An 18,820-nucleotide genomic window follows, 5' to 3' on the forward strand; every position below is an offset into this window, starting at 1 on the left:
AACAAAATCCTCACTGCCACTGAGTTGATTCTGACTCATGGTGACCCAATGAGACAGGGTAGAACTTCCCCTGTGGGTTTCTGAGACTGTAACTGTTTATAAAGCTAGAAACTCCAGTCTTTCTCCCAAAGAGCTGCTGGTGGTTTTGAACTGCTGACCTTTTAGGTCACAGCCCAATGCATAACCACTATGCCACCAGGGCTCCTATGGATAATATCAACCAACAGCTAATAAATTAACTTATTTAATTCTCACAACAACCATTATCTTCATTTAACAGATGAGGAAATCAAGGTTCAAAAGGGGTGAAAGATTTGAGTCCATGTCTCCCAAACCTCAAAACCCAGAAGTTGGCACAATTACTCCGAGGGTGAAAGAAAGGATGTCTATGAAAGTTCCTTTTATAGCCTAAGATTCTTTTTAAAGGCAGCAATCAAATTTATAGGACTCACACCCCATTCCAGGCATCACGAGGAGAGCTTTTCATGCCTTCTCTTTCTTATTTACCACAACCTTATGAACAGATGTGGACACTGAGCCTCAGAGAGGTTAAGTGACTTGGCCAAGAAGACACCTCGGATTATGAGACAGACTGCTTGCTCTAACTCTTGGCTAGTGAACTGTACTGCCTCACCTTGTAGAAGCCAGCCAGCATCAGCACCAGTATCATCAGCACTAAGAGCAAGTTGGGATTAACCATTTGGGAATTATGAACAAGATACCATTTAACACTCACTAGGACGCCTATAAGGATCCCTGGTAGTGTAGTGGTTATGCATTGGGCTACAATCTACATGGCTGGCTGTTCGAAACCACTAGCAGCTCCTCGGGAGAAAGACTGGGTGTTATAGTCCTGTAAACAGTTACAGTCTTGAAAACTCACAAGGGGTCACTGTGGGTCGGCAGTGGCTCACTGGCAATGAGTGAGTGAGTGAGGATGGCTATACAGGAGTCCTGGTGGTATAGTGATTACATATTGGGCTGCGATCCACAAGGTTGGCAGTTTGAAATCGCCAGCCACTCCGACAGCAAAAGATGAGACTTTCCATTCTCATTAAGAGTAGAAACTCACAGGGCTGTTTTACCCTGACCTACAGGGTTTTCAAGAGTCAGAATCAACTCGATGCTGTTGGTTAGGCAGTAGACTGGTAGCCTCAAGGTCAAGGGTTTCAACCAGCCAATCGCTCCTCGGGAAAAAAATGGAGCTGCCTGCTCTCGTAAAGATTTACAGTCTTGGAAACCGTGCGTAAAGTTGCTATCAGTTGAAATAGACTCGATGGCTGTGGGTTTAGTGTTTGGCTAGGAAGGCTGTAATAAAAAAGACAGACAGAAATAACTGTGGACAAAGATGTGAAGAAATTAGAACCATCACCCACTGCTGGTGTGAATGTAGAAGGGTACAACTATTGTGGAGACCAGTCGTTGGTACTTCCTTAAAAGATTAAATATAGAATTATCACATGACCCTGCAATTCTAGTTCCTAAATGTCTGTCCAAGGGAAATGAGAGCATATGTTCACATAAACAGGCATATACAAATATTCATACCAGCCCAAACCCAATTGTCCCTCAACTATGGATCAACACAATGTGGTGCGTCCATACAATGGACTCCTGGTGAGGACTGAAGTGCTAGGACACGCTACCACATGAGTGGACCTGGAAAACAAATATTTATCCCGAGTGAAAGAAGCCAGACTCACAGGGCCACACATTGTAGGAGCCCTATTCTACGAAAAGCCTGGAATAGGCACGGCCATAAATACAGAGTATGGATTGAAGATTGATGGACTGTGGGTAAATGGGAGGTAATGGCTTAGCGATGGAGGGTTTCTTTCAAGGGTGATGGAAATGTGTTAAAATTGAGATGACAGATGTACAGCTATGAATATGTTAGAAATTATTCCTTGAGTTGTACCCTTTAGATGGGTGAATAGATGTTTTAGTAACTATATCTCAATGAAGCTATTCAAAACAACAACAACAAAAACAGTGACAAAGTCTCCTGACATTAGAGATCTATGTTTCCGTTTATAAGCTGGTCTGATTCTCTCCCTCTCAGCCAGCATCCTCACCAGACATGCCCTAGAGTCCCAGCCTCCTGCTCCTTCCCCAGGAATCCAGAGTGTTGCTCTGCTTTGCCCACCTTCTTGGGGCACACCCTGCCCTGTCCCCCCTGGCAGGCCTGAGGTAGAGCAGAGCAGTAGCCCTCACTCCGTGGCTTCTTTCTACAGCCATCTGGTGCAACTTCCTCCTGATCAGCAGCTGGCCGGGAGAAGCACGTCTCAGATTTTAAAACCACGTGCCATTCCAGGTTCACGCTGCAGCAACACCATAGTGTTTGGGGCCGTCAATCACAGCCCAGGTTGGAGGCCATGCCCACACATCACTTACCTAACGTAGGACAAGACAAACATATGGAGGATCCACTTAATGGTGCCATAATTCATGCTGTGGATCCGGGTGACTTTGTTTGTCTCATACTGCAAAGCATCGTTCCAGCTGCAGCAGGCTGGCATGGTGGGAGAAAGCTGCTTTCTGCTCAGGGCTGGACTAGCGCCGGCCTCTAGCAGCCCCCACCACTGCAAGCCCCCAATATCCGGAACATGGCCTGTGCTGGTTCTTAGCAGGAAACCTTACTTCAGAGTTCCTCCAATGACTGAGAGTGGGGGCGGGTCCTGGCTGCTGTCCCAGATATAGTTGGGGATAAACAAGAAGCAGCAAGTCCTACAGGCAGTGCTGCAGTTGCCTGGGCCCAGCTTGCCTCCTCCAGATGTTTACACAAAGGTAGTGTTCAGAGGAAGGGCATTTCTAGAATTTTCCCTTCCCCACTTTTCCTTTCGCTTTTGGGCAGAAAAAAGGGGAGTCTCTCAAAGGTCAGGAGACCCAGGGCTTCAGCGGTGGCTTAGAAAGGGCCCAGTACTTTCCATGACCTCAAGCCCCACTCAGAGATTGATGGATTCATTTCTACAAAGGGCTATTCAGCCCCAGATGGTCTGAGTGCTGATGAATGAAGGCCCCCTCTTCATCCACTCCCACTTCCTCTCAACACTCTGGTCTGCAGACGGGGCTTCATTTGCTGGGGGTGGGCGTGGTCAGGGTTTGATTTCTATGAAGGATATTTCTAATTTGATCCAGAACCACCTCCCTATAAACCTAAGGTCACCTGCAAGAGAGCTTAAAGTCCCTCAGTTCTCCCTATGGAAGCTTGAGATGGTTTTTCATCCCGGCCAACCAGAGATCCCCCTTCCCAGCTGACTTGGAGATTTGCTGATTCATTACAAGATCCTGGGAATTCGTGTTTGGTAATATTTGAAATCTGGTCCCTTTGGAGCTTGGCCTCAGATCACTGCTCCTTCAAGCCCACACCTACTATTTATTCTGCCCTCTTCCACCTACTTTTAGGTAGTGCTGTGGGGAGGGTAATGCTGGTCCTGGTCTAGAGCCCAGTGCAGGCTGTTTTTTGAGGGTGGTACCAACACCCAATGAAAGAGGAAGGGAGAAGAACTGAGCAGACCCCTGTGGTGCAGGGCCAACTTCAGGGAAGGTTGGGACATGAGAATGACCCTGCAGTGGTGCCTCATGCTGGGCGGAGGGACTCCAGGCTTCTTTACTCTCTGCATGGCAGCTGTCCTGTTTAGAGAAAGCCGGCAGCCCAGACCTCATGCTCACCCTGCCTTAGTCTCCTCTGGAGGACCGAACAAAGAACCACAAAGTGGGAAGCCAGCCAAACTCATTGTCTCAGTGTTCTGAGGGCTAAGGATCTGAGTTCAGGAGGCCCCCATTATCTCTGAAGGCTCTGGATTGATCTTGTTTTTTACTTTCTCATCTTCTGGGAGTTTCAGGCATGCAACTGCAGCCCAGTCAAATCTGTCCTCAATGGCTGTCTTCCTTCATCTCCCTGCTATCCCTTCTCCTCTTTTATAGGTCACCACTCAGATCACAGAGAAGAGTGGTGATTTCAGAACACCTCATTGTGCCCATATGTCACTTATATGTAGACCAAGAGGCAGTCGTAAGAACAGAACAAAGGAATACATCATGATTTAAAGTCAGGGAAAGTGTGTGTCCACACCGTATCCTTTTATCACACTGATTCAATCTGTATGATGAGCAAATACTGCTATACTGCACCCTGGTGGAATCGTCCCTTCCTTGTAACCCTTCTGTGGGGGGGATGTCTAATTGTCTATAGATGGGCTTTTGGTTCCTACTCTGACCCACCTCATTCACATAGATATAATTTGTTTGTTTTGGATCTTTTGATACCTGATCCCGCCGCCACCTCACAATCACACAAGCTGGTGTGCTTCTTCCATGTGGGCTTATTTGCTTCCCTGTATAACTTCAAGCCTTTAAGACCCCGGATGCTATATCTTTTAATAGCCAGGGACCATCCGCTTTTTTCACCACAATTATTTATGCATCCATTTTGTCCATAGTGATCATGTCGGGAAGGTAACTATCAAAGAGTGCCAGGTTATTAGAACAAAGTATTCTTGTGTTTAGGGAGGCCCAAAGTCTATCTGCTATCTTAATACTTAACATATAAATATATGTACACTGGCCTCTATCCCTTTCATTATAAATTGATACATTTACATATATACATGCCTATAGCTGTCTCTCTATAAATAGCCTTTGCTTTCTAGTTCTTTCCTCTATTTACTTTCACCTTCCTCCTGTCCCACTATCATGCTCACCCTCTGTTCGGCTCTCAGTAATTCCTCTTGGATACATTGCGCTTGATCAAACCCCACCAAGCATTATACGACCTCCTCACCATCAATTTTAGATCTCTTGTTGTTCCCTTATCCCTGAGTTTGTTGGCTCATCCTTCACAACCCCTACTCTCCCATGTCCCCCCAGAACCACCAGTCCCATTGTCTTTTCTTTGGTATTGTTTAACCTGCCTACCTTATATAGATAGACATAGCATGAAGGAAACAAAAATTAAAACAAAAACCCAATAAATAACTCCAGGTCTGTCTGCTGACCCTTATGAGTGTTTTCCAATCGGATCTGATGAGGTACCAAGCCCTGTCTCCCAAGCCAGAAGTCTATTTTCAGAATTCCTTGGGTCTTAGTTACTTTGCTCCCCTTGCTGCCCTGCTGTGCGTGGGGCAGACAGGTCACACTTTCCACAGTCTCTCTACTATTGTCATCCGTAGCACTAAGGGTTAGTGAAGGGATGTCATATCTTGTGGTGGGGCCGGCCCTATGATCCTCCCTGTGCATTAGCTGCTCCAAGTAGGGATGTCGTCCCCCGGGGCTTGGTGGGCCATGATGAGGTTCTCTGTCTGTCTCTCTCTCTCTCTCCCTCTCCCTCTCCCTCCCTCCCTCTTAGTTTGCTCCCTTGTGGTCTGGACATACCTGCCACTCTCCCCAGGCTATATCTTCAGTGCTGTCCTCTGTGTTACATTCTTCTGGGGAGGGGTCAACATAACTCGGCTTGTTTTTGTTGTTGTTTTAAAGAAATGTTTATCTGCCAAATTTTAAGATAACGGTTATATAACTAGAAGAACCAAGCTGTAAGGGAAGTTTATAATCAAGGGCATGCCTTTTTTTTTTTTTAAACAAAACCTTATTACCTCACTGAGCCCAATTAGAAGTAATGTGGCCGACCTCAGGAAAACCTATTAATAGAATCAAAACAGAAATATCTGGGCCGAGGTTGCTCTCTTGGTCTGTCTGAAGCTGCGTAGCCTGTCTGTCTCTTGGTTAACTGCTGAGTGTCTCTTGGTATGCTGGTTTTCCCTGTTTCTCTGGGGACCTGTGGCTAAACAAAGTCAGAGCTGAGCCAATTCCAGCCATCCAGGGGAATAAATCTGATTGGCCCATCAGCTGTGGAGGAGGCCAGGGTTCTAGAACAAACATGGCCTGAGGGACCATGAGAAGGGAAGGTGGTAAGAGCAGTGAGCTCTTCAGTGAAGGAGCTGACAGGAAAATTAATGGAACAGGATAAAGTCAAGTACCAGACACAAAGACAGGTGGGAATGTGACCAAAGTAGCATTTACAACGAGGAAAAATTATATACTCAAAAAATGTTCTTGGAACAGTTGGGTCATTGTGTAAGGGAGGTGGCTGAGGGAGGGGCAGAGTACTTCAACTTCTTAGGAGGGAGGAGAGAGGGATGGGAGAAAGGAAGAAAGAGAGTGAGAGAGAGAAAAGGAGAGAGAGAAAAGGCTGGTGCATAGAGAAGGAGACTGTAAAGCTGAGGCATTAGAAAGCAGCCCTCGTTCAGTGATGACTGGCTCACCAGCCCAGCTCCCTCACTCTCAGTGCCCAACGCTGAGGCAGGTTGACAGTCTCCCAAAGGATCGAAGTGGGACAGAGCTCAGTTGCCCACAGTAGTAACTTGCTTCCTGGTCCCTCTGCTCTTCCCCTCTTGCTCCCTTACTCCCCCTTCCTGGACTCACCTCCTAAATAAATTTGCACCTGAATCCTTGTGTCAGGGGACCCAATCTAATTCAGCCTTGTGTGCCCTTTCAAGAGTCTAGAAGTCTACCTGAGGATGATGAGTTGAATCTAAAAGCAAGGATGTCCCGAAATGTCATTTCCACTTCAGAAAGAAAGAAACTCACCATGGAGAAAGGCAAGAGAGCAGGGAAGGGAGTGGGGAGTAGGGGGGGGGGAGGGATCCTTGATGGGAGGGTGTAGAGGACAAATCCTGGGGGGCACCAGCACCAAGGAGACAAAGGCAAGGCCCCAGGGTGGAGGGAAAGCAGGAGACAGAGCCCAGCACTAAGGAAAGGGTGTTTCACCTGTAAGCCTGGAGCCATAGCAACTATGAAGAAAGATTAGCAAGCTGTATTATTAAAGCAGAACTAGAAAAGGAACATCCTCACTTGTCTGTCATTGTGTCACACTGTGGTGGCTTGTGTGTTGCTGTGATGCTGGAAATTATGTCACTGGGATTTCAAATGCCATCAGGGTCACCAAAGAGGATAGGTTTCAGCAGAGCTTCCAGACTAAGCACAGACTCCAGAGAAGGAATTGACTGCCCGCTACAGAGGAATTAGCCACTGAAAACCTTATGCATTGCATGGAAACATTTCCAGGTACTGGAGGCCTAATCATTGGAAGCAGAACATTGTCAGAGACAGTACCGGAGGATGGGCCCCTTTGGTTGGCAGGCACTCAAAATGTGACTGATGAGGAACGGCTTTTTCAAAGTAGAGTTGACCATGGTGACTGGAATGGAGTCAAGCCTGTGTGAGTGGAGCCTTTGGGGTCTTCATTCGCTGATGGGGCCCAACCAAGGTGAGAAGAAACAGCTAAATAATAATAATAAAAGAAACAGATGTAAAAATCTACTAATAATTGGAACTGGAATGTATAAATGAAGTATGCATCTAAGAAAATTGGAAGTTGTCAAAAATGAAATGTAATGCATATAGATTGATAATCTAGGCATTAGTGAGCAGAAATGAAATGGTATTAGCCATTTTGAATCAAAATCATATGGTTTACTATGCTGAGAATGACACAATCAAGAGGAATGGTGGTGCCTTCATTGTCAAAAAAGGACATTTCAAGGCCTACCTTAAAGTTCGGTGTTGTTTGTGATAGGATTATATCCATCTGCTATCAGGGAAATCTAATCAATACAGAATTATTCCAATTAATGTACCAATCACGAAAGCTAGTGATAAAGAAATTGAAGAATTCTGCCAATGTCTTCAGTCTGAAGGTGATCAAATGTGCAGTCAAGATGCATTGATAATTTTTGGCAATTAGAATGCAAAAGTTGGAAACGGAGAGGAAGGAACAGTAGCTGGAAAATTTTGTCTTGGTGATAGAAATGAAACTAGAGATCACATGATAGAATTCTGCAAGACTAATGACTTGATCATAGCTAATACCTTTTTTCAGCAATATAAACAGCAACTATACACATGGACTTCCCCAAATGGAATGCACAGATATCAAAATGACTACATCTGTGGGAAGAGGTGCTGGAGAACCTCATTCTCAGCAGCTAAAAAATGGTCAGGGGCTGACTGTAGAACAGACCATCAATTGCTCATATGTAAGTTCAGGTTGAAGCTGAAGAAAAGTAAAACACGTTCATGAGAGCCAAAATATGACCTTGAACATCTCAAGAACAGAGTTGACACATTGAACATTCATGACAGAAAACCTGATTAGCTTGGGGGATGGACAACAGAAAAGTGGGTGAAGGGAGATGTTGGACAGGGCAAGATAGGACAAAATAATAATTTATAAATTATCAAGGGTTCATGATGGAGTGGAGAGCAGGGGGAGGGGAAAAATGAGGACCTGATGCCAGGGGCTTAAGTGGAAAGCAAATGTTTTGAGAATGATGAGGGCAATGAATGTACAAATGTGCTTGACACAATTGATGTATGTATGAATTGTGATAAGAGTTGCATGAGCCCCTAATAAAATGATTTTTTAAAAATAAATAATTAATTGGAAAAAAAAGAAGATCTGATTAGCTTTGGAAGGACATCAAGAGCATCATTCATGAAGAAAGCAAAAGGTCATTCAAAACATAGGAAAGAATCAAAACGAATGTCAGAAGAGACTCTGAAACTTGATCAGTGTAGTTAAAGCCAGTAGAAGAAATGATGAAGTCAAAGAGCTGAATAGAAAATTTCACAGGGCAGCTCAAGAAGACAAAGTAAAACATAATGAAATATGCAATAGACCTAGAGTTAGAAAACCTAAAGGGATGGACATAGCATATTTTAAACGGAAAGAACTAAAGGCAAAATTCAAGTTGCGTTATTGAAAGATTCTATGGACAAAATAGTAAATGATGCAGGAAGCATCAAAAGAAGATAAAAAGAATGCCCAGTCACTGCACCAAAAAGAAGTGGTTGACAGCCCACTATTTCAGAAGGAAGCATATGAGCAAGAACCAGAGATGCTGACAGAAGCTAAAGTTGCACTGAAAGCCTTCGCTGAAACAAGGCTTTGGAAATAGATGGTTGATGAAGCACTTACTCATCTATGCCAGGAAATTTGGAAACACCCATTTGGCCAACTAACTAGAAGATATCCATATTTGTGCTCATTCCAATTAAGGTGTCCCAATGTAGTTTCAAATTATAGAATGATATCATTGATATCACATGCAAGTAAAATTTTGTGGAAGATCATGCAACACTTGTTGCAGCAGTACATCAAGCTGCTCAGGGTCAGCCCCGATTCAGAAGACAATGTGGGTCTAGGGACATCATTGCTGATGTCAGATGCATCTTGGCACAAAGCAGAGAATAGCAGAAAGATATTTACTTGTGTTTTACTGATTCTGTCAAGGCATTTGACTGTATGGATCATAAAAAAAAACTATGGATAACCTTGAGACGAATAGCAATTCCAGAACACTTCATTGGGCTCATGTGGAACTAGTACATGAAACAAGAGGCAGTTGTGCAAACAGAACAAATGAGAAAGGAAGAAAGAGAGTGTGAGAGAGAAAAGGAGATAAAAAGAATAAAATGAAAGATGTGCATCAGGATTTTATAGTTTCACTGAATTTATTCAATTTGTATGCTGAGCAAGTAATCAGAGAAGTTACTTATAGATGCTATTTATATGAAGAAGAATGTGGCATCAGGATCGGAGGAAAGCTTATTAGCAACCTACAATGTGCAGATGACACAACCTTGCTTGCTGAAAATGAAGAGGATTTAAAGGACTTGCTGATGAAGATCAAGAATTGCAGCCTTCAGTACGGATTACAACTCAGTGGAAAGAAGGCCAAAATACTCACAACTTGACCAATAGGTAACATCTTGATAAATGGGGGAAAGATTGAACTTATCAAGAATTTTTATCTCGCTTGGATACGTAATCAGTGCTCATGCCAGCAGCAGTCAAGAGATCAAACGATGCATTGCATTGGCTAAATCTGCTGCACAAGATCTCTTTAGAGTATTGAAAAGCAAGGTGTTACTTGAGGACTAAGGTGGGCTTGACACAAACCATGGTATTTTTCCATTGCCTCACATGCATGTGGAAGTTAGGCATTGAATAAGAAAGACTGAAGAAGAACATGTATTTGAATTGTGGGACTGGTGAAGAATATTGAAAGTACTATGGACTGCTGAAAGGGACAAACAAATCTGTGTGGGAAGAAGTATGGCCAGAGTGCTCCTTAAAGGTAAGGATGGCACGACTTTGTCTCATGTACATTGGACATGTTGTCAGATGACACCAGTCCCTAGAGAAGGACATCATGCTAAGTGAAATACAGGGGCAGAGAGGAAGTTCCTCAAGGAGATGGATTGACATAATGGCTTCAACAATGGGCTGGAGCAGAAGAATAATTTGGAGGATGACACAGGACCGGTCAGTGTCTTGTTCCATTGTGCATAGGGTCATTATGGGTCAGAACAATATATAACCACAGATGAAACCTAACAACAGCAGCAAAGGAATAAAGGAGTCCTTGAAGCACAGTGGGTTATGAATTGGGTTGCTAACTGTATGGTCAACAGTTCCAACCTACCAGCTGGTCTGCAGAAGAAAGATGAGGCTATCTCCTCCTATAAAGATTTATAGTCGACTTTTCTGCGTGACACCGAACAGCTTCTGCCAGGCTGCATGGTCGGAGGAGTCCTATGGGTGCCGTGTAAACCTGAAACTTCGTCTAACTCTCATAAAGCTCACTTGGATCATGAAAAAAAAAAAAGATTTATGGTCTTGGAGCCCCCATGGAGCAGTTCTACTCCGTTCTAGGTCACTGTGATTCAGAATTGACTTGGTGTCAGTGGGGTTTTTTTGGTTGTTGTTCAATGAATGAACCAGGAGCCCTGTCGCTACAGTGGTCAAGATGCTTCACTGGCATCCAGGAAAGGAGTGAGGAAGCAAGAGGGGAAGTGAAGGCAGTCAGTGAGGTGGGAACCCACCAGCCATTCAGTGGAGGAAGGGTGTGGTTGTCAGCGTCTGTAAACATTATAACCTTGGAAACCGTGTGGAGCTATTCTGCTTTGTCCTTTTGGCTCAGTATGAATCTGATTCAGATCAACAGCATTGAGTTGTTTTCAGTAAAGGAAACGACAGAGAAAAAAATTAATGGAACAGGATAGAGTCAAGTACCAAACTCAAAGACTTATGGGAATGTTATAAAAGTAGCATTTACAACCAGGGGATAAATTATATACTTGAAAAATGTTCTTGGAACAGTTGGGAGGAGATTGCTGGGGGAGAGGGGTAAGGCACTTTAATGTCTTAGGTTTAAAAAGATGCATGACTGTGACATGTGATAGAACCATCGAGCAAGAGCACACTCCGCTGTATAAATGACAATTTGATTTGAATTGTGTGCACCTTGCATGGAGGTAGGAAATGTAAGGATACTAGAAATGCTTTGAACTAATTCAACTGATGATAATACCACATTCCTCTGTTCTCCTGGCGGGTGTTCTATTCTCTTCCCACTTGGAAGCAGTGTTCTTGTCAATATTAGCTGGCCTTGCAAAGATTATACAATCTCTTATTCTCCCTCAATGGACAATATCTCAGCCAGACTTCACTCTTCGCTGTGGTGTCTTTCTTGGTAACTATGGCAACTAAAAACATGTCAAAAGCAGATATATATCTCTCCATCCATATCAGTAAGGTTGGCTCTGCTTTTAGGAAGCAGCTCTTCCAAGAGTCACATTTTGAGTGTCTTCCAACCTAAGGAACTCATTTTCTGTCACTATAGAAGACACCGTTCTGCCACTATTTATACGGCTTTCACTGGCCAATTTTTATAAGATGCTGATTGCCAGGTCCCCCTTTTTAATCTGTTTTAGTCTAGAAGCCCCACTGAAGCCTGTCTACTTAGGTGACACTGCTGGTGTTTGAAATACTGGTAGCATAGCTTTCACATTACAGCAATATGCAAGCCACCATCATCTGACAAGTGACAAATGCATGCAGCACTGTATGTGCTGCTCCTCCATGCCAAGAAATTTGGAAGACAGCTACCTGACCAGCTGACTAGGAGAAATTCCTATCTGCACCCATTCCAAAGAAAGGTGATCAAATGGAATATAAAAATTATTGAGCAATATCATTGATATCTGGGAGAAAGATGGGGCTTTCAACTATCATAAAGCGTTACATTCTAAGCAGCTCACAGGGGCAGCTCTGCCTTGTCCTAGAGGGTCGCTATGAGTTGGCATTGACTTGATGGCAGTGAGTTTGGTGGGTTTTTTATCATTAATATCACATACAAGTAACATTTTGCTGAAGATAATTTTAAAAGGTTGCAGCAATACATTGGCAGAGAACTGCCAGAAATTCAAGCCAGATTCAAAAGTGATCATGGAATGAAGGTGTATCATTGCTGATGTCAGGGAAAATTGGCTGAAAGCCAAGAATACCATAAATAAAATACCTGTATTATATTGACTATGAAAGAGTTATTTGACTTTGTAGATTAGAACAAATTATGGATAATATTGGGAATACTGGGAATTCAAGAATACTTACTTGTGCTTTTGCAGAAACTGTACATTAGCCAAGAAGTAGTCATTTAAGCAAGGGGATATTGTGTGGTTTAAAGTCAGGAAAGGTGTGAGTCAGGGTTGTTTCCTTTGACCACATTTATTCAATCTGTATGCCAAGCAAACCATCTGAAAACCTGGACTATATGAAGAAGAATGTGGAATCAGGACTGGAGGAAGACTCATTAACAACCTATGATATGCAGATGACACAATCTTGCTTGTTGACAGCGAGGAAGACTTGAAGCACTTGGAGGTGAAGATCAAAGACGACAGCTTTCTGTGTGGATTACACCTCAATGTAAAAGGAAAACACTCTTCAGTGACTATGAAGATGTATTTGACTCTGTGGATCAATGAGAAACAGCATGATAAATAGAGGGGGAAAGTGAAGTTGGCAAGGATTTAATTTTGCTTTGAATCACAATCGATATCCATAGAAGCAGCAGTCAAGAAATCAAACAATATATATTCCAAGGATCAAATCCTCTGCAAAAGACCTCTTTTAAGTTTTGAAATGCAAAGGATTTCACTTTAAGGATTAAGGTGAGCCAGAACCAATTCATGATATCTTTAATTGTTTCGTATGCATGTGAAAGCTGGCCAATGAACAAGAAAGACTGAAGAAGAAACCATGCCCTAGAATTATGTCATTAATGAAACATATTGAGTCTGTTATGGACTACCAAGCAGAACAGACAAACTTGTCCTGGGAAAAGTACAGCCAGAATTGTCTCTTAGAAGCCAGGATGGTGAAATTTTGTCTCATGAACATTGAACATGGTCTCAGGAAGGGTCAGTCCCTGGAAAAGGGCGTTGTGCTTGGTGCAGTAAAGGGCCAGTAAATGGATTGGCATGGCGGCTGCAACAATGGGCTCAAACACAGCAGCGCTAGTGAGGGTGACACGGGACCATGATTGTGTGTTTGGTTCTGTTGTACGCAGGTTTGTTTTGAGCCCAAGGTGACTGAGCTGAACCGACTGGACACCACCTAACGAGAACAATACACTTCTCAATGGCAAGTGCTCGGTAAATATTACCTTCTTTCTCTCTCCCTCCCTCTCCCTACTTTGAGTCCACAATAAAAAAAAAAAAATGAAGAGTCTACTGCTTGGGGGAAAAAAGAATGAAATTTTGATTCACGCTGAAATATGAATATACGTCGCAACCATGACACTAATTGAAAGAAATCTGGCTCAAAAGTTCAAAGAGGCAAATCCGTAGAAAACAGAAAACTGATCAGTGAGGAAGGGGAAAGAGGAAGAAACCCCTTGGTGAGTGCATAGTGTTCCTCTGGCAGGGAATGGAAAGGTTTGGGAACTACATAGAGGTGAGGAGCAACTCAGAAACAAATGTGGGGGTGATGACTCAACTTGAAGAATATCATCAACACATCACTGAATTGTACATGTTACTGAGATGATGGTTGCACACCATACTGCCTAATCCGTGATCACATGTTGCTATTTCATTTTTAATTAAATGAAAAATTCTGTCCCTCATTTGAAAAAGCCCATTTCAACAGCAAGGCAGCCACCATATTGGACTGTGGAGATGTAGAACCTTTCCACCATTGTGGAAATTCTGGTGGATGACCCTGCCGAGTAAATCTGTGAGTTAGAGGAAATGGGGAGTATGGTTGCACCTGAGTTTATAGGCTCAGTGGCAGGAGGGTGCAGGTATTTCTGCTCAGAAGGCATTTATTTTCTGTGTGAAATAGTTGCCCATTGAGACCGAAAGGAAAGGAGTTACAGAAGTTTTGATGAGAGGGAATCGACTCAGCATGATGGCTGGAGTTAACTAGGAAAACAGGAATTCCAGGTGGTGTCAAGAATAAGGAGACCTGGTGGCACAGCAGCCAGCTGTCAGCTGCTAAGTCAAAAAATTCAGGCTGTGACCCCACCAGCTGCTCCTCGGGAGAAAGATGTTGGCAAAGCCTTTTGTGCCTGCCTTCTTTCAGTTAGCATGTTTTCGAAGCTCATTCATGGTGTATCGATGCCATTTTCATAAAGGTTACAGCTTGGAAACCCTATAATGCAGATAGACAGGGTCTGTCCTAGAGGGTCATTTATGAGTCAGCATCCATTCTAAGGCAGCGAGTTTTGGTTTGGGTTGAAAATGAGAGCCCATGAATTTGTAATTGCAAGAGTCTACTAACTGAAAACGTGATAGAGCCCAGGGACTGTACTACCTACTTCCCACATCCACCCGCAGGAGCCCTCCAGGACTTGCTAAGTGGTCAGATAGTCTTAGAACTTATCATCTTTGACATCGACTCCATTTATTACTATCTTATCCATTTATTTTCAGAACAGTATGATCACATCTGTCACTCTTTCCTGACTAGGCCCAAAGTATAGGCGCAGAAGGCAGGATGTCGTTTCCTGGCCCTCTTCCTCCTGAATTCACCCTTTTCTTTCTTCCTCTAGTTCACCCCAGGCCCTGGGAGTGACTACGGCCACTCAACTGAGTGTGGGTAGAATTACTCTTTGGCTACGCGTGCTGGATTTGTCCAACCTCTGAGACCTGCCTCCACTCTTTTCCTCCCAAGTCAAAGACTCATGCTTACGAACATGTTTCTTGTCAACCGAGATGAAATTCACAGAAAATTACAATTCGGTGGTGATTAATGTGCTTGCATTATTGTACCGCTACCACCTCTACCTAAGGAACCATTTTTATCACCTCAAAAGGAGGTGCCATTCCCATTCTCCACTTCGGCCAGACCTTGGCAGCTACCAATCTGCGTCTATCTCTGTGGATTTGCCTGTGCTGGGTATTTCATATAATGGGACCATGAGGCCTTTGGGGTTTGCCTTCTTTCAGTTACATGTTTTCAAGGCTCATTCATGTTGCAGTATAGATCAATGCCTTCTTCCTTTTTAAGGTTAAATAATGTTTTATGGTACATCTATATCGTGATTTGTTGTTCATTCATCAGTTGGTGGAAATCTGGGCAATTTCCCCCTTCTGGCTAGTGTGAACAGTACTGTACTGAGCACATGTGTACAAGTGTCTGGTGGAGCGCAACTTTTCAGTTCTTTGGGGTCTATACTAGGTGGGGAATTTCCGGATCAGCTATGTTACCTTGGGTTTTATTTCCTCAGTGAGGCAACTGACCACCTCCTGTAATAATGGGATCTTGTTTTTCCTAAATTCAGAGGCTGGGGATGGGTGGGGAAAACTTGCCAATGGTGGATGGTATAAAGGTGCCTGAGGCTTCTAGAAGGTCATTTTCTCATGAGTCTTATTCAGAAAGATATGAAAACAAAATAGAAGGACGTTTACACTGATCCAGGTTTGTGGTTTTGCTGGGATCGGATCATTATGTTTGTTGGGCAGCTTTGTCTCAAAATAACGAAATGCCTCATTCAAATTGGCTTAAGCATAAAAGGAGTTATCCCAGATAGTGGAACATCAGGGGAGAGGACAAGCTCAGAGGGGCAGAGTTTAGTGGCTCAGTAATATCAAAACAGGGTCTTTCTGTTTCTCTGCACTGCATCATCTTTGTGGTTGGAGTCACCCTCAGGTCAAAAGGTCATCATTTCTGTTTCCTTCCTGGGGAAATAGTTCCCAGAATATCCCTCCCCTGGCTCCACCCTATCTCCTAGTTTCAGAAGTGAGTCACCTGCCTACTCCTCTCCTGGCAGGAGAGATGGAAAGAGCATTTCTGGCTTGGACCAATCATTTCTATTGGAATGAATGTATACAGATGTGTTAGTCCGGGTTGACTAGAGAAACAAATGTGTACACATATGTGTCTAGAAAAGAACTTTATATACAAGAGCAAATGAATATTGAGAAAACATCCCAGCCTAGTCCAGATCAAGTCCGTAAGTCTGATATTAGCCCATATGTCCGATACCAATCCATAAAGTCCTCTTCAGATTCACGAAACACATGCAATGACGCTGAATGCAGGAAGATCACAGGCCAGTGGATGCAAAGTCTTGTAGATCTAGTGGCGGTAGAAGCATCTCAGTGCAGACAGGGGTCTCCATGTGGCTCCTCCAGTTCCCAGGGCATGGGGTCTGGCAGCGTTAGTCCCTTGTCAGTAGAGTGTTTCTCAAGGAGTGAGCCAAGAGAGACAGTATCTCCTGCCTCCAAGGAGAAAATACAGGAGTTCCCAGAATTCTCAAAAGGCCATGCCCACCCAGAGGCCTCATTGGCTATGACCCCATTGACAGACTAGACTCCACCCCTTCACTCTTAATCCTTTCAAGTCCCAAACTGACACCAGATTATGTAAGTAGCACAACAGACATTCATAATGTACACCTCTTGGGTGCTGGCAAGAGAGTGGCTAAACTGAGGATTGTGCAACCTAAGCTGGATAAGGAAGGAAGGGAAGGTAGAGGGCCCTGAGAAGAGATTCTAGATAAGTTTCAAGAACTTCTAAGCCTAGAATAACTGAAAATACAAGGCAAGCCTCTGGTCAGGAAGATGTGAGACTATAGAGGAAGATTAGTCTTGAAGGAAATCAAGGGCCAGATTATGGTCCAAGGAGGCAGTGGCTAAAGAAAGATTTGAGGTGAAGCTCATTGAAACGAGGAGCTCCAGGAACCAGGGGGACCAGAGGCTGGCCTCGTCTTGGACCATTCTCATAGTCATTGAAGTCATCAATATGGTCATAGGAACTGGGGTGTGGAAGTAGGCTGATCTAGATGCAAAATCGTCAGGATTGACCACTTCATTAGTTGGTGAGTAGACATTGGCAATGAGAGGGGTAGAAGGTGGTAGGTACATCCAGATGCCCTGAGCCTTAGTGTTTACTTGGGGTGAAGGTATTGATCTGAAAATAGAGTTGGGGAGCATAGAGAGTAGTGGACCATGGAGAATTGGGGGTCGGATTAGCATCTTCTTGAGAGGACTTTAAGGGCGGTTAGGAGAAAGGTAGGCTCTATTTGGGGCAGGAAATAGTAAACTCTGAGTGAAGAAAAGAGACTGTCTACCCACTCTTCTTTCTCCTTCCCACAGACTGGGAACTGAGCCATCTTTGGCCCAGAGTAGCTTACATTCTTTGTCCGCTGGTTGAGAACAGAAACAAGTTCAAGACAGCCCTTCTGTAGTGTCCACTAAATTCTAGAGTTCATAAGTAGCCAGTGGGTAGCAGATAGTACTGACTGCTCATTCAAAATCCATATGCTTCTTTTTCTTTGCTGAGATCTGAGCATTCTTGGTTTGGACCAATATTTTTCAAAAGTTTTTTTTTTTCCTTTTCTCCAGGTCTTAAACTCTTGGGAACTCAGAAGCTTTCTCCAATGTAGAAGTATTTTATTAGCCCAATCCCACCTGTGAATGACTGTTTTAGGAATAAGTAGAAAAACTAGTTAGGATTACTGAAATGTTAGGTAATATATGCTGCGAGTTTCTAATAATGGATGCCATTCTTAAGAGATGATCTTTCAAAAAAAAGAGATGATCTTTCTAATATTACCTTCTCAGAGTGGCAGAGAAGAAAATGAACATAAAAAAAACCTAAAGCCACTGCGTTAACTAACTCTAGAAGCACCCTACCTTTGGACTTCTTTTTGAATACTGATTGAGCAATTTTAATTGGATTTTCTTTTTACTCATAACTAATGCAGAATCATTCAAAAAGCAGTGCTGAGAACTTTAACCAGTTGATCAGGAGGCCAGCAGACAGCATCTCCAAAGCACAAGACAGGCAAAGACACAACTTCTGTGTTGACCAGGAGGCTAACAGACAGTATCCTTGAGTATAGAGCAGGGGTCCTCAAACTTTTTAAACAGGGGGCAGTTCACTGTCCCTCAGACCCATTGGAGGGCCAGACTATAGTTAAAAAAAACAACTATGAATAAATTCATATTCACACTGCAAATATCTTATTTTGAAGTAAAAAACGGGGCAAAAAATACCCAGTGGGCCGGATAAATGTCCTCAGCCGGCAGCATGTTGCCCGCAGGCCGTAGTTTGAGGACCCCTGGTATAGAGGTAGGAAGCACTCAACTTCTAGGAGGCAGCCCACTTGGGTGCTAGTGAGTCTTGGGTCCATCACACTGGCAGGCCATCCCTGCTGTAATCTGCTCCTTTATATTCTTCCCCTGGCATCTTCTGGTCATGGTGTGGTAGTTACATAATCTGGTGCCAACTTGAGATTATCAAGAGTTAAGGGGTGGGGTTTCGCCTGTCCAAATGATGACCTCATTTGGAGGCACTATGGGCTATATAGCTCGCTGGAGGCAGCTGATATTCCTGCTGATAAGACACATGGAGCTACACTACAGCTCAGGAGTTGGAGGAGCCATGCGGAGACCAACGCCAATGCTGAGATGCTTACGCCACCACTGGATCCACAAAACTTTCCACCCACTGACCTGTGATCTT

At 43.7% G+C, this 18,820-nt stretch overlaps 2 protein-coding genes across 4 annotated transcripts in view; one reads left to right on the plus strand and one right to left on the minus strand.

Moving 5' to 3' along the window:
* Positions 1 to 2,641, minus strand: part of P2RX7 (purinergic receptor P2X 7) — a 49,028-nt gene extending 46,387 nt beyond the window's left edge. Inside the window, exon 1 of the mRNA XM_075533693.1 lies at positions 2,395 to 2,641. Within this exon, the coding sequence (XP_075389808.1) occupies positions 2,395 to 2,519 (125 nt within the window). The 5' untranslated portion in view covers positions 2,520 to 2,641. The remainder of the gene's footprint in view (positions 1 to 2,394) is intronic.
* Positions 1 to 18,820, plus strand: part of IFT81 (intraflagellar transport 81) — a 184,172-nt gene that overhangs the window by 63,170 nt on the left and 102,182 nt on the right. The gene's annotated exons all lie outside the window — the stretch shown is intronic.

Source organism: Tenrec ecaudatus, chromosome 16 (genome assembly GCF_050624435.1).
Source record: "Tenrec ecaudatus isolate mTenEca1 chromosome 16, mTenEca1.hap1, whole genome shotgun sequence".
Lineage (NCBI taxonomy): Eukaryota > Metazoa > Chordata > Mammalia > Afrosoricida > Tenrecidae > Tenrec > Tenrec ecaudatus.